The sequence below is a fragment of the Lethenteron reissneri genome, chromosome 47 (genome assembly GCF_015708825.2).
Source record: "Lethenteron reissneri isolate LAM-NWPU_2019-01 chromosome 47, ASM1570882v1, whole genome shotgun sequence".
In the NCBI taxonomy this organism is placed as follows: domain Eukaryota; kingdom Metazoa; phylum Chordata; class Hyperoartia; order Petromyzontiformes; family Petromyzontidae; genus Lethenteron; species Lethenteron reissneri.
The window spans coordinates 1353163-1369210 of NC_083825.1; the positions used below are offsets into that span (position 1 = coordinate 1353163).

The following is a 16048-nucleotide window of genomic DNA, read 5'->3' on the forward strand; positions in this document are numbered from 1 at the left end:
AGTAGTTATTGACATCGTTATTATCAGCTTTCTATCTCGCCTAGATTGTATCTATAACTTGTGAGCGAAGTTTTATTTTTATGCACGGCGCTTTGAGATTCTTCAATGTGAAAGGCGCTTTACAAAATATAGGCTATTATTAGAATCTCCCTGAAGCTGAGAGTGGTACCGTGCATTCCGGATTTTAAGACGCACCGCTCACCCTGCGTTCTCAAAACAAAAGTGATGGGACCGCGTCTTCGAATCCGGTAGCTACGTGCGCGCGCGTCTTAGAAACCCGGTGAATTCGGCAGCCGGGAGGCGCCGTGGCTTGAGCCGTGGAAGCGCTGGCGGCGCCGTGAGAGGGTGACGCTCTCGGAGTCGGCCAGCAGACCGCTCCCGCACGCGGGCAATGCGCCCCGCACGGCAAGAGATCGACGGGGAAAGCTCACCCGCTGAAAGCGAGCAAAGGGGTGAGCAGCGGCGGAGATTTCACGACTGTCCACCCGAGCGGTAATTCCACATTACCGTGGCGAGCACCAGTATCTCTATAATCCTTTTGCACAGCGGCGCAATAACGTAGGGGTGCTGGTGGGGGAGGGGGGTGGTCGTGGTTAGCGCAGCACGCTATCAACCTGACGATCACAGAGTTCGATTCCAGGCTACGGCTAAGCGTCACTGGCGAGTCGTGGGTCTCCACATTCACCAACCAGCGCTACTGACCAGCGTGGTGAAGTATGGTCGAACAATCCTCCCGACTGACGCGGCTTTGCATGCAATAAAAGCAACTCCCTGTACTATATATATGTGTAATCACCACGACTTCACCATTGTATCATTCGAATACCGAACGTGATTATGAACCGTTGCATAGTGAGTGTGTCTTGTGTGCACCTTTAGTTTGTAGTCCTTCCCCGCAGCTCCGGATTTGCACGGTTGACTAACGTACGGTGCGAAAGAAGTTCAACACACATACACACATACAAGGACCTCCCAATAGTCAACTGTAGAGGCTCCTCGCGGGCCCTGGGCGCGTGCCACGGGGCGCGAGTGTCATCACTGCGCGGAGCGGTGGGAGTTGGTGGTGGTGGTGATGGCAGTGAGGGTGGGTGGGAGAGCTTGTTGTGGTTGTTGTGGTTGTGGTTGTTGTGGTTGGGAGGGGTGGAGGGGTCTGCCCGCTGTAGTGGGGAGCGGTAGCGCAGCGGTCAGCGCTACTCTGCGCTACGAACCCGGCGACCCGAGTTCGATTCTCGCTCGCGGCCAACACCAGTGACGATTATCTGAACCGGTCCGGGGCCTCCCCTAGGTCGACTCAGTCTCAAAAGAGTACCTGGTGCGGTGTGTAAACATCGACCACGAGGGAGACAAAGGCGGACGGGGGTAGTGCTGGCCACCCACCCCTTGATGTAGCGTCCCGGCCTTCCTAGGTGCACTTGCCCCAACATTCTGTTAAAGGCTAAACGGGGGATCTTTGTCTTTGCGGTTTGGGGGTTGGGGGTGGGGTGGAGGGATGGGGTAGGGATCCGCGGGCAGACGGGGTAGGGGTACTCTAGGGGGGGGGGGGTTGCTATAGGGGTGCTGCAGCCGGCACGGGCACTTTAGTTGGATGTAAGCGCGGCGAGCGAGAGAGCGAGCGAGGAGTGGCGCGCCGCGTCTCAGCAGCAGCCGCAGAGCCAGCGGAGGAGAGCCTCGCAGGTCCCACGTGCCGTCACCTCGTTCCTGCGCACGGTGAGTGAGCGGGCTAGCCAGCGAGAGACGGCGGCTTCTCTTAGCTCTTCGAAGTTTGTTCTCACGTCGAGACGAACGTGATAATGATGATGATAATGTGAATAATAAGGGATGAGAACGCGTCCCAGAGTGCACGTCCACCGTAGGCGATGGAGAGATTGAAGTCGGTGCGCGTGTCGCTGCCCGGTGGATTATTGTGCGTCGCACGATCGTGACAGATAGCGACGGCTTCGGGAGGCCTTCATCCAGCAGTGGAATGATCATGGCTCGTGATGATGATGATAATGACGAGCAATGTATGCAGGTATGTTATCTATCCATTGCTGAATGAAGGCATCCCCACGTAGTGTCTGTGATCGAGGAATTGTGGAACCATTCTTCACGACGCTGGGTTGGCAGAGTCCGGCACGACCGCTTTCTGATGTCGGCCGTGGCCAGGACTAGAACTTAGGTGGTGGTTGTTGGGTTTTTTTTAGTCCGCAATTTCGCGAGTAGAAACTCTTTAACGAAGCGCACGTGCAGATGCCGCGTCTCGCCCCGCACGCGCGCGCAGGGCGGCTTGTGTCCCGGTCACCGCGGTGATGCGCATCGCAAGAGTATCGCATATCTAAGAGGAGCTAACCTTAATGGGGCAAGTGGCCGCGGTATTTCCTACATTACAAACCTTTGATTTTGACTTTGGCCTCAAGGTACAGACGGGGTGGTTTTTTTTTCGCCCCCACTTCCCTCCGCAATCTAATGTTGTATCATTTTCTGCCTTGACCCGTGATCTGCATGCTGCATGCACGGCGGTGCGGTAACTCCGCTCTGGTCAAACCACTGCTGAATGTGGATGTCGTCGCCGTCCCCTCCCTCCCCCCATGTGCTCGCGTGGGTCCCGTGGGTAATTATTTGACCATACTTCACCACGCTGGGCAGTGCCTGTTGGTTGAATGGAAGAAGGGAGCGATAGCAGGATCAGTTCTGATCTCACGAGCCACCGATGCGAGCCGTGGCCAGGATTCAAACTCAGGTTGGCGCGTGGTTCATAGCGCAGTGTCCTGACCGTAGCGCTATATTCACTCTGCGATGTCAATCCATTCCGAGGGGGGGGGGCGGGGGGCAGTTGACCATACTTTCACACCAGGCTTGATTCTGATGTCTCTCGTCACTGACGTGAGCCGTGGCTGGGAATCCAACTGGGGTTTGGTCCATGGCACGCTGGCGCCCTCGCTACCACTGCCACGACAGGGCCGTTATCAAACACCTATGGCGCACGAGGGGGGTGGGGTGACCAGCCACACGCCCGGCCGCCTTTGTCTCCCCCGCGATGTGCAAAGCATCGCGACATCTTGAGGCTTGAGTCAACCCAAGGACCGGTTCGGGTGTTAGCGCGCGCCCACGTGCTACGCCAACCGCGACTTCACCACCGCCGCTGGCCACAAACACGCGTTTAGTTTTCAAAACAGGGCGCAATGATGCACGTAATGGATGGTTCTTTTGTGCGTGTTTAGTTTGTTCTCCTTCTCCCCGCACATCCGATTATCGCGGTTGGCTACGTACGGTGCGAAAGAAGTTCAGCATACGGTGCATACATATCGCCGGTGCGGCTGTGTCCGGTGCTGTCCGGGAATCGCACGCACAGCGGATGAGTTTGTGTGACTCGTGAACGCAGCGGCACCCGTGGCTCGCTGTAACAGCTCGCGGTCTCTGTGTCTGTGCGTGAGTGCCTCGTCCTTGCTCTTGATATCGCTCAACAGCTGTCTGCATGAAATGCTCCCAGCTTGCGCATCCAATTGTTGAAATGGCTCACGTAGCTAATGTTCCCAGTCAACGCACACGTCCCAGCTATCCAGCGTGCCTTCACAGCAGCCTGGTAATGCGAATTCAACAAACACGTGCCGCGCGCATCGTACAAACACCGCCGCTAATTGCCCCCAGTAACGAAAACCACCCACGAGTCTTAACTCTCTGTATAACATACTCCACCCCTTACAATCATCATCATCATCACCATCGCCATCGTCATTATCATCGTCAGCCATGTTCTATCCACCGCTGGATCAACGTATCCCCGAAAGCCACCGCGAGCTCTCAACTCGTGACCTTACGAGATGCAACACATTCTCTGGGGCACCCACGCTCGACAGCTGATGTTATCGCTTCCGTTCCCCGCGGCGGATGAACGGTGGTCTTCTAGAGTCTAGAGCGAAGTTTGTGGTCGTAGCGGCAACGTCACCGGTGACTTTATTGGGCTGTCTCGTGGACTCCATCGCACGACGTCGATATGATCGGATAATGTATAGGGAAATGCGTAGGTTTTGAAGTCGCGGTTGTCATACGCTGTGAGTCGTACGTATAGGTGGGTAAGGATAGGTGTGTATGTGAGTAGAGGCAAGTATAGTTGCATGGGTATTGGTGAGCACTGGTTTGTGAGTATAAGTGAGTGTGGGGAGCGGTTGTGTAGCTGTCAGCGTACTGCGCTGCGAACCCGGTGATCCGAGTTCGATTCCCGCTCACGGCCAACACCAGTGACGATTATCTGAACCGGCCATGGGCCTCCCCTAGTTCGACTCAGCCTCAAATGAGTACCTGGTGCGGTGTGTAAATATCGCCACTGGGGAGACAAAGGCGGCCGGGCGTGGTGTTGGCCACCCACCCCCTCGTGTGCCGTGCCGGCCTTCATAGGTGCTGCTCGCTAAAAGCACTTGCCCCAACAGTCTCTTCAGGCTACACGGGGGATCTTTGACTTTGTAGAGGTGAGTAGAGGCGGGTGCTAATGTTAGAGGGGGTGCGCTATAAACAAGTGGGGCCAGCCATGTTACTGGCCACACTGCATCGCATTAACTCTCTGTGTGTAAATGCCTGGTAATCACATTATTTCAGTCAAACATTGACGATCATGGCTCGGTTCCCCATGTCTTTACAGCGATGTGCGTGGTCGTGTTCTTGGGGTTTCAGTGAGGATCATTATTTTTATTACCACGCGGAGAGGACCCGTCACTCGACAGCTGCATGTCATTGTCATACTCGTTTTACAATCCTCGACTCGGAGCACCAAAAGCAATGTGCTCGTTAACGTAATATAATGGCAAGAAAAATACGTATCGTGAGGTTTAAAAAAAATATTCTCTAGGATTGAAAGAATATTAAGGCGAAATAATTACGTTAATCGAAGCCGCGAATTGAAAAGTTGGAGCAAATTCTTGTTTTACGGCACGTGACACAGTGTTCGATATCCGTGACATCCCGCATCTCCAGTGGCGCTCTCTATTGCAACATCGTCCACCGTTTCAACTCGGTTGAGTGTTTGCTACACAGAACATCCCGAATAGCAAGTTAGCCAGCTAGCTTCGGTGGCAACGGCCCTCTCCGCAACCACTAACTAGAGAGTTATTGTTGCGGTGGAGAGGAGCCGAGCCAGCAGACAGGCAGGTAACTCGCGACACAGATTATTATTATTATAACAATTGTATCATTGGCTGAGAGTCAACGCGGCGTTCATTCAGAGCAAAGCACGCCGCTCACCAAGTACCCCTCGTCCTCCTCAGACATGTTCAATCCACTGCTGGATGAAGGCCTTCCGAAGCCATATCCCTCACCGTCGGTACTGCAATGCTGCATTTGAGCTGAGCCTGCTTAATATTGCGTGAAAATAATAATAATAAATAAGCGTGTTTCCACGCAGACAATGAGGTTGACGTTTCGAGCGACCGGCCTTCTGCATAATGGAAACATGAATCAATCAATTCATTAGGCGGTGATACTTTGTTGGTAGTAGTGGTCCACAAGTACGAAAATCAACAACAATAATAACAACAAACGCGTCAATAACGTTGCCTTAATACTTCCATGTGCTATGGCAGTGGTCACTGCATCGCGTGCTTTCAGATGCACGTCTGCGGCCGTCTGGAACGCTCTTCCTTCCGATATACGGAATCCACTAGAGCTATGCACTTTTAAATCTAGATTGAAAACACATTTTTTTACTACTGCTTTTTATTTTTAGTGTGTTGGACTTCTCCCTGTACCTCCGATTAGCACGGATGTCTACGTACGGTGCAAAAGAAGTTCAACATACATTAGGAGAAGAATTGCCCGAAACGTTGACTAGTTTTTTTCCTTTTAAGGTCACAGTTTTTGTGTGTGTGAAAAATATGAGCGCTGCCTCTTCGTCCGTTTCCTTCATAAATGTTCAACACCGAGGGCACAAAGATGTATTAGATTCGCTCCCTAACACTCCTGAGACGGTGTTATTCGCTAGCAACTCAAACGCCTCTGGCATGCTTGTATATTGCCCGGAGATCAGTCATCCGAAAAGTCAATATCTGTTCAGTTGAAAGGAAATGCGCATGTTTTTTCTTCCTCTTTGTACCATTAACTGTGGTGTGATCACTGATGCGGCCCCTTCGACACGCAGCTTAGCGTGTAGTATGCGTGGTATAGCAGTGCACGTGTGGATAACACGCGCGACCCGCACGGATGATTGTCAGCTGGTAGTTACACTGAGATTTACCAACACGCAAAGGTCTACGTAATAGCTTTGCAACGTGCAAAAAGCTCTCAGCCTTATACAAACCACCAGCTCCAAAAGAACTGAATGTGTGGCTAAGAGCAGCTTTTAAATGTGGAGGGAAAAAAACAGAGGACCAGGAGAAAAATCGACACTACCACGGGGAGAACATGCACACTCCAAATATACAGGCGTCAGGGTCGGGGAATCGAATCCACGACCTCCTGTATAGAAGGCGAGGTAGTTAACATCTCGCCACCGCGGCACCCCTATTAGCGAATGCTGACACAGCGGTGTAATGGTAAGCAGCGCACGCGACTTGCAATACAGAGGTCACCGGTTCAATGCGATCTCCCGCGGCGGACGCGAAAACAATGCGTAGATATCTGAATCCACTTCCCCGACTCAATCCCCACTTCTCTTCCACCCAGCATGCAGTCTGAATGGCTCCACCGCCACAGTTAAGAGCACGGTTAGACGATGGGCAGGTCTCGTGCTGTGCGGTAGAGTGTGGCTACCCCCACCAACCACCTCTTCCAAGACGTCTGCTACACCGTGCAAGAGGAGGCCCAGACACAGCCGCTGGAGGGACCTCTCCAGCGCGCCCCCTAACGGAGGCCCTGTGACCAGCAGTGGCGTAGAGGAAGACATTGCAGGGCTGCGCCTGTACCTCTGGGCTCGCAGGGGGCACGGGTTGCAGTTGCTGGCGGCCGGGTACGTGACGGCTACTAATTGACGTGATCAGGGGCGTGGATGTGGAGGCGACACGCCGGCGCGCTCAACCTGGACTCAATTATCCGAAGGCAATGCTCACTGACACACTCTGCTGTAACGACACTGCAGGGGATGGTATATATATTGTGTGTTTAGAGTGCCAAAGGTTCATATTGAATTTATTAGACCCCAGGGCTTAATTTCAGCTGGGTTATTTTTTTTTTGGGGGGGGGGGGGTTGGTTGGAGATTCGGAAAATATTTACTCGCCCGCCACACCATTCTCAATGTGGCTGTGGATATCAGTCACGTGCCGCTTACTCCAGTTTATCGGCGATCGGGAGAGTATGCGGTGAGAAATTGAGGCCCGATTAGGCCTACGTTGTCCCACACGTGTCTAGATCGTATTCATCATCAGCCATGATCACTCCACTGCTGGATGAATGCCTCCCCGGGCCGTCGCCGTCCCTCGTGGCGGTATCTCGATTGCAACGGCCTCTTTCCAGTTGCCTGTTCGCGAGCAAATCTCATTGTTCCTAGTCCCACCGCGTTCGGCTGCCGCTCCGTTTTATGTTTGTATGCACGTGGAAACCTCTTTCGCACCGTACGTAGTCAGTCGTTGTAAGACTCGGCCATCATCATCACCATCATCATCATTCCTCCTCGCGATGGGCCTCATGGCTGAACTCACTGATTTACTCCGAGCGGCCAGTGTGCTGGGCGTCTCTGCAGCTTGCGTTTGGCTTTCTGATCCAACGTGTCTCTGTGCCCTCTGCAGTGCCGGATTAAGATAGTGCGTGGCCTGTAGCATATGTTAGGAAGGGGCCCTAAAAAAAACACTTAAATATTAAAACAGACAGATTTTTAACTTGCACAGTAAAGTCATTGTGTTTTTCTATTTGATATACAGCCAGATAATACGATGAATCGCTAACCGTAAACACCGGTCACTCATAAAAGTTGAAGAATCACTGAACTGGAATTGATAGCTTGAAAGCATTTAGCGTTGGGTTCTTGAAAGTGCGGGGCCCGTAGCTATTACATTATGTAGCTACTTTTGCGACGAGGATAATCTGGCACTGCCCCTCTGTGCTTCAAGGCCCACGCTGGTTCACAGTGGGGGTCAACGGCTTGGTCGGTTCATGTCCATGCAGGTCCCAGACAGCCAGACCCCTACAGTGGCCATGCTGCACCACGTGTTTTGTCCACCGTGAAATCCCGCAGTCCTTCACACCCACAGGTCTCTCGATCCTTCACTCCCTCGTCCATTCATTCCCTCAGTCTCTCATTTATTCATTCTCTGAGTCTCTGAATCCTAGCTCCCTCGTTCCATCATTCTCTGAGTCTCTCAATCCTAGCTCCCTCATTTCTTCATTCCCTGAGTCTCTCATTCCCTCACTCCCCGCAATCCTTCATGCCGTCCTCATTCCTTCAGCCCCCCCCCCCCCCCACCGGTCTTCTCGGCCTCGCGATCCCCGAAGATGCTGGAGTCGTGGCGCCGAGGTGAGGCTTCGCGCACCCCGGGAGCTGCACAGATGTCCATGTTTTGTTTTTGTCAGCCTCAAGCTCCTCCAGGGAGGAGGAGGAGGATCTCGCCCCGCGAGGCGCCCGTCGGTGTGTGCGTGTCTGTGTGTGGGTGTCTGTGTACGTGTGTGTGGGTGTCTGAGCGTGTCTGTGTGTGGGTGCCTGTATCTGTGTGTATGTACGTGTGTGTGTGGGTGTCTGTGGGTGTCTGCGTGTGTGTGTGTGTGTACTTGTGTGTGTACGTATGTGTGTACGTGTGTGTGTGCGTGGGTGTCTGCGTGTGTGTGTGCGCTGGCCCACCCACCCCCTCGTGTGCCGTGCCGGCCTTCATATGTGCCCGCTAACCGCACTTGCCCCAGCAGTCTGTTGAGGCTATACCGGGGGTCTTTGTTGTGTGTGTGGAGCGCTCATGGCCACCACCAGTGAAGATTATCTGAACTGATACTGGGCCTCCCCTAGGTCAACTCAGCCCTAAATTTTGTACTTGGGTGTGGTTTGTTAACATCACCACTGGGGAGACAAAGGCGGCTTGGCGTGGTGCTGGCCCTCCACCCCTCGTGTGCCGTGTTGGCCGTTCATAGGTGCTCGCTAACAGCCAGCAGTCTGTGTGTAGAGAGTAGACGATGCGGATGATCGTCTTTGTTTTGTACGAGTGTTAACGTGTGTATGTGTGCGTGTGTGCATGTGTGCATATGTGTGTATGTATCTACAGCTCAAGAATGTGAGATAAATGGTGCAGATAATTGTTTTTTGAGAAAGCTGTTAGGAGATGCCACAGCGCGTGTCCTGTTGCCACCATCAAACGAGCCCGGCCACTCCACTCGCTCACTCTTCCCCAGGATGTTTTAACCCTTCCGGAACATTCAATGAAAGATAAAACACGAGTTTTTTTTTCTCCCCCGAAAAAATGTTTGCTTTAGAAGCGTACAACGCATTTCTACCATGCAAATTACCGACCGCGCGAATACAATTATCGTCAGAATTCATCCATTTGAAATGTACACCAACTTGCCATCTCAAGCCATGATCTCTGTGTAATTGACTTCATCTGTACACTGGAGCCTTCGGGCGAAGTGATTATTGAAGTGAACGAGTATTATCCCGATTTATCGGTTCGATCGTTCGACTTCATCGGGCAGCACGAAAGTAATTGATCCGGAAAGAAACGAAAAACACTTCTCACTTCTCTTCCCCACGTGTGCCGCTGAACGGGAGGTGATGAGCGGGGCTTGGTGACGTCTCCGGTATCAACCAGGCGCGAAGTCTGGTGCGACCACCACATTTCAATTGGCCCCGAGTAATTGACCACAAAAAAGAAGACAGCCGATTACCATTTTTTTGTCTGTCAAATGGCCTTAATCGATAATTGTATCGTCGTCTAGACCTATGCTGTCGGTACAATGCATACACAATCGCACCTGCGAGCACAGAGATACACGGCAGCGTATCTCCTTAACTAAATCACGCGCACATGCCCAGGCCGTCTTCGACATTTCCCCAGGGGAGAATCGCGTTACTTCGTAAAGGAACTTTAGTCCATTTATAGGTTGTAAGAAATACTCTGGGCTGCTACTCGAGCCAAACCTCCGAGAACGATTCTTAGAATTCCTCAGATTCCACGTGAAGGATAAAGCTCATCGAGCAAAAACGAAGAACAACTGTAGTGACCTCACATATTAGAACGTCACGGTCAAAAATCAAAAGTGTGTCTTAAACCGGTCACCGCGCATTGATTTTTATCGCCTTGCATGCAATGAGCACAAGTTGAACAGTTGTGTTGTGTGGTGCTTTTATATTCCTGAGAACTTGGAAACTAATTCACCAGGTTAGTATTTTAATGCTAAGGAGGAGAGATGACCTCATGTGATACACGGGGCTGATTGCATTAATTGCTGATTGCATTGGTTGTTGCAACGTTGGCCTCGGAAGGCAGAAATCGTAGAACTGGAACGGCGCGCCAGATGCAACGTTGTGCGTATCACCCGGAATGCCCCCGCGATCCCGTCAGAGCTTGGTTCGAGCCATGACAGTTCCCTGCATGGGTTTTATTCCTGCGCATGATGGCAGCATGTTCGAAATGAGCAATGTCGCGGTATGCTGGCCACGAGAGGGCTTCATGAGAGAGTTTGTGTCGTTTTGCTCTTCCGCTGTTGAAGCGCAAATTTCCGTGGTTTATTGTACGGTCCACATTGTGGGTTTCATTGCCACCATCACACTCTACTGAGGCTTGTCTTTGAGATGTGTTCGTCGGCTTGTTAATGTTCTGATGCGGTTCATGGTTACACCACCAGTGTCTTCCAGGAATGTCAAAGCCGGGAGGTGCGATGTTTTTGGTCTCGAATGAGGTGTTTATTTTTGGGCGTACGCGTTAGTCCGTTCTGTTCGCCAGCGTTCTGTCGGATCTGGGTGAGATTCCAGGATGGTGACGGCATCGATCTCAGCAGCAGGCAGATCGGGACTGACCAGCGTGGTGACGCGCGGCCAAAATAACCTCCACGACCCGCACGCCATGGGAGAGGCGCTGACGTACAGCAGTGGATGAGCACTAAGGGCTACACGGGAACATATTCGGTTACCACACAAATACGCTTGCGGGCTCTCATGGCCTAGCGAAGGCATCGGTAATTCTCGAGTAACAAACACCGGGGGGTGGATGCAATTAGTACGGACGCAAACGCTGATGCGACACTCGTTCCCGCTCAACGGATCGATGTGGTGGTGGTGGGGGGGGTCACTGGACCACTTTAATTTGGACTGCCCCTCCCTCATCCCAGCCTTAGCAGTCTCCCACAAGCCGCTAGCTCGCCACGCGGGCGCGAGGTGGCATGGTGCGCGTACTGCCCAATTGTCGGCCCGCTGCCGGACGAGGGCCTGCACACGCCGTGCCGAGTGGCGGGGGACGTGTGACCGTAGCCTCGAGCACGCTGGTCGGTGCTGGTTTGGCGAATGCGTGGAGCATGGCCGTGGAAGCATAGAAGTACAGAACGACATTGTATTTTGCTGCACTGCCCACTGCTGCCTCACCGCGTCGCTCCGCGGCAGCCCTGTGACAACCTGTTGCTGCGTTGGTGGCCACTCACCTCAAATGCTATCCAGGTTAAATACCTGCTTAGCTTCTGAGTTTATAATATTCCATTAAACTGGGTGCATTCCGGGTCATTTAGTATATCAATGTGCATTAGTATACTGTAGTTTCCAGTCTCTGTTTGCCGCTGGATGACGGCCTCTGGTAGCTGTTACACCACAGCATTTACGGAATTTTTCATGGGCTCTGTCTCATTTTTCGTTGTTACTCTGTTCATGCCACGTATGCCCCCTTCATTGCCGTATTTGATTTTGAAACCGGTCGGGGAAATGTGTATATCTGAACGAGTTCATAATTCTCCCCTCCTTCCCCAAGCACGCACTTGACCGGTGTGAAGTATTGTCTAACATCCTCCGTGACCAACACATGGCCAAGGCCTTCATCGAACAGGGTAACCACAAAGAGCTAGATATTATTGATATTATTACATGTATAAATATTATTAATCATTGAAAGAGCTGCATTTTTTGGTATGTTTAGGTATGAGAGTGTAATGTGAATAAGCCATGGTCTGCAAATGTTTTATCTCTCCGTGCACAGGGCAAAAAGCATGCAATTTGAGTAATAGGAGTAACTCCAGTGTCAATATATGTCATCCACACTCACTGGCATTTCCAACGAAGCTTATACATCAATGTCACATTTAGGGACTGAAAAAAACAACGATTTATTGGCATCATTCCTAGGTCTTAAAATAACTAATGACACTGCAGTCTTGGGGCCGGATGCGAGCAGCTCGAACATATGTGTGTGTGTGTGTGGATACTTACTGAGACCTTTACGAGACAGACATTGAAGCCTTTATTAGCGCTCTGAAATGGAGCCTACAAACATCAACCAAGGCGCTTTTAGTAGGGCCCTCGCTCAATACGGCCCCTTGGCATCAGATTGTCAATCTGTATGGCAGCAATGTCCAAAAAGTCCCGAATAAACTGGGACGTCTTCTGTTGGTGTTAATTTAGTACTGCAATTTCCATACAGAGGAATTGATAAGTGCACCATCAATGTATGAAAGAAGTGGTGGGGTTTGTGAACTGTGTACTGAGCCCTCCGCTGACCACGGTCGACGACGTCAGTGGTGATGGATATCTCAACCGGTCCCCAGTCCGCGCCCTTCGCGGACACACACCGACCACCGTGGTCAAGTGTGGGCAATAAACCTCCTGCGGGGAGGCCTTCATCCAGCGGTGGGCTCTTCTTCTTATTACGATCCGTTCTTGGCGTGACGGTAAGTGACCCCAAGTATAGCTATTGACGCGGTCACGAGGTGGCTAATAGCGTCTCTTTCACTGAAGATTATTGTAAGCCTCGTTGAAGCCAGAGATGTTCACACCGCCAAACCCGATTCCCATTGAGCCCTGTGCGACCCCATTGCCGAGCGTTCTAGGGAGGTGTGAATGCAGCCACAGTTCAACGGCTTAGAGCGCCCGCCACCATCCTTTTAGATCAAGCGTGTGTTGCCAGTGGTGGCGCACGAGGTGGGCAAGTCATGGAAACCGGAGAAGCGGGGATAAGAGTACCCCCCCTCCCTCCTCCCCTGTTGTGCGTCGGGGGAGACCCGGCGACTCGGATCGCTCAAATAACAAACCCGACCAGCGCGTGAAGAGCGCCCAGTGTTTGGGTTGCTGGATTATACTGTTGACTGGGCCAGCGAGGACACGCTGTGTAATTTACTTGGAAGAGCTACAGCTGTTTACAGGGTTGGTTGGTGGGCGGGGCGGCGGGGGGGTGGGAATTCTGAAAGGAGCGACCACTTACAGACAAACACAAACACAAGCAACGTGTCAACTCGGGAGCAACTTAAATACATTTTAAATTTATTTCGCGTGCTAGACACAGTATGACGACGACGATGATGATGATGATATGGAGTATTCGTAAAATGATTCCGCATCAAGCGACTCCTGATGCCATCGAATGGACGAGTCGACTGGACACGCGCACAGTAATTATAACGCGTTGCTTTGCTCGTGGCTTTTCAAACGCCGTGCAAAGGAGAGGCAGTCAAATTACACTGCACCTCGTCGAGAAAAGTTTTCGCGAATTGCTACGTGCGCTTTTAGCCGCTGTCTTTTAAATCGGTGTTGCTTAAGGATATACAAAATAATCTGCAGATATTGCATATTTACCAACTCGTTAATATTTATTCTTAAGACAACAGATTATCTCAAACCACAAACTGTATTGCCTTCTATATTGATGGCTGTAGGTTCATCATAAATCAGTATCCGCATCAGCTATGATATATCCACTGCTGGATTAAGGCCTCCCCCAAGCCTTTACCCTGCTCTCTCCATGCAACAATCCATCTGGCTCCTGCGCATGGGCCAATTTCATCGCTCAGCATGATCTCCACGTGGCATGAATCTTTTTGGTCGACATGTTTCTAAGTGGAATTGTCAGCTATGAAATATCACCACGATTTATGTTGAAAGTTGAAACGGCGGTCGTTTCAATAATCTTTGATGCACCGCGGTAAATCTTTTACCAGGATACTCGCCTTGAGACCCAGTAGGTCCATCACGTAACGTTGTATGGAGATTCATTTTTGGACTTTAATCATCAACAATAAAATATATTTTTTGTTTAAGTTGTTGGGTAAAATATTTGTTTAGTAGTTCTCATTAAATAAATAGCGCAGTGTAGTTCTCCGATGCACTTTCAGGTTTATATACCAAAGTGTTGTTTGGCATGAAGTCCAACGTTTCACTCCACATTCTTTGGGAGTTTCTTCAGAAACTGAATATCGGTCTTTCTTCTTCGTCAGACGTCGTGCTGAGCAACACGGGATACGACCCAAAAACGCCGTACAGCAGGAAAGCCTCGACAACCTACGCAGTGGTACATTAATGTCGTGGGTAAAATCTACCGCACCCAGTCCCTGCAGACTGCTGCCGGCAAACTCAACTGTTTAGAATCAGAATCTTTGTTTATCCTGGAGAAATCCGATGAGCTATGAAGCCCTTTTTGTCTCAGAGACCTTGATACGCCAAAGTTGGACTCCGACACGTGCGATGAAACCAGGATTCGCAGCTGCATTGGCATGCCTTGCTCCGCAGTTTATATAGCGTGAAGGAGTGTCATCTGGTGTTAGATGCAAAGGGCGTGTAGGTAGTGTAGCGGTTAGCGTGCTGCGCTGCGAACCCTGCGACCCGAGTTCGATTTCCACTCACGGCCACCACCAGTGGCAATTATCTGTACCGGTCCCGGGCCTCCCCTAGGTCGACTGAGCCTCATATTAATACCTGGCGCAGTGTGTAAACGACGCCACAAAGGCGATCGGGCGTGGTGCTGGCTATTCACCCGCTCGTGTGCCGTGCCGGCCTTCATAGGTGCTACTCGAAAACAGCACTTGCCCCAGCAGTCTGTTACAGGCTGTACGGGGGATCTTTGTCTTTGATGGAAATGTAAAGGTGCAGCCCTGCAACGTGTTGATCTACACCGCTGGCTGGTTGCAAGGCCTCCTCGAGCGGGGCTATTGAATTGAACCGGCGACCTCTGGATCATAAGTCCAGGGTACCATTACACCATTGTGGCGTCGACATGCTGTGTGTGTTAAGACGAGAAAGCTGCGGTGAAATAGAAATGACTCCGTAAATGCTGGAGTTGTGTGATCTCGCTCTTCTGGCTGTGAAAGTGTGGAAATTAAATATCTTCAGCTCGTGCCACGTTACCGGTAGCACCGATTGGGATGTAATTGATTAAAAAATACCAGGAGGTTGGAGTCACTACGTTTGCACTCAATGGTTTCTCATTAGGATAGAGCTCTGTTGTAGCCAAAAACAGCCCCGGCAGAGGAACGCCTCATGGGTCAAAAATGGTTTGCGAGTGAATGTATCCAAACAAGGCAGTTAAAACATACGGCGAGAGTTTGGAATGAAAAAACATCTTTGTAAAAAAAATAAAATCGATCGATTAAGTTATTTTTTTTGCCTGTGGTGAAAGGAATATTCACGCTGCGATTTTATATTTTAAAATAAGCATTCGGGCGCATATCTGACTGGTGCCTTGTAGACTGCTTAATCGTGCGCAAGTACAGCTGTAGGCACTGACTGTGGAGTGGCATAAATAATTGAGCTTTTAAAGTCACCTCATGTCATCTCCATCGGAATCCCATCACAATTCTCAACCATGCACAATCCATGGTTATTATTCTCATTATTAGATTGCACTTTATCGCAAATGGCAATCGCTGTAAATGTGAGGCTCAACATTTACGAAGGTCGCTTATACCCGCCGCCCTGCTGCGTCCGAGTGTCCAGAACTGCATTCCCACCGTCATCCGTGCTGTCATCTCCCTTGCCCTAGTTCAAGTCCACGCAGTGCCAGGTTTAACTAGTGCGGGGCCTGTAGCATAAGTTATAAAGGGGCCCTAAATTAAAAAAAGAAACACATAAATATTAAAACAATAATTTTAACTTGCATAGTAAAGTAATTGTATTTTTTCATTTTCTATGCAGCCAGATAATACGACAAATCGCTACCCTTAAACTCCCAGTCGTTCATAAAAGTTAAAGGCAGTATAGTC

The 16048-nt window shown here is 50.9% G+C and overlaps 1 protein-coding gene across 1 annotated transcript in view; it reads left to right on the forward strand.

Annotated features, from left to right (window-relative positions):
* Window positions 1–391: 391 nt before the first annotated feature.
* The window catches only part of NDNF (neuron derived neurotrophic factor), a 30671-nt gene continuing 15014 nt past the window's right edge, over window positions 392–16048 (forward strand). The window contains 2 exon segments of the mRNA XM_061571242.1: window positions 392–452; window positions 1564–1707. Of these exon segments, the coding sequence (XP_061427226.1) occupies window positions 392–452; window positions 1564–1707 (205 nt within the window).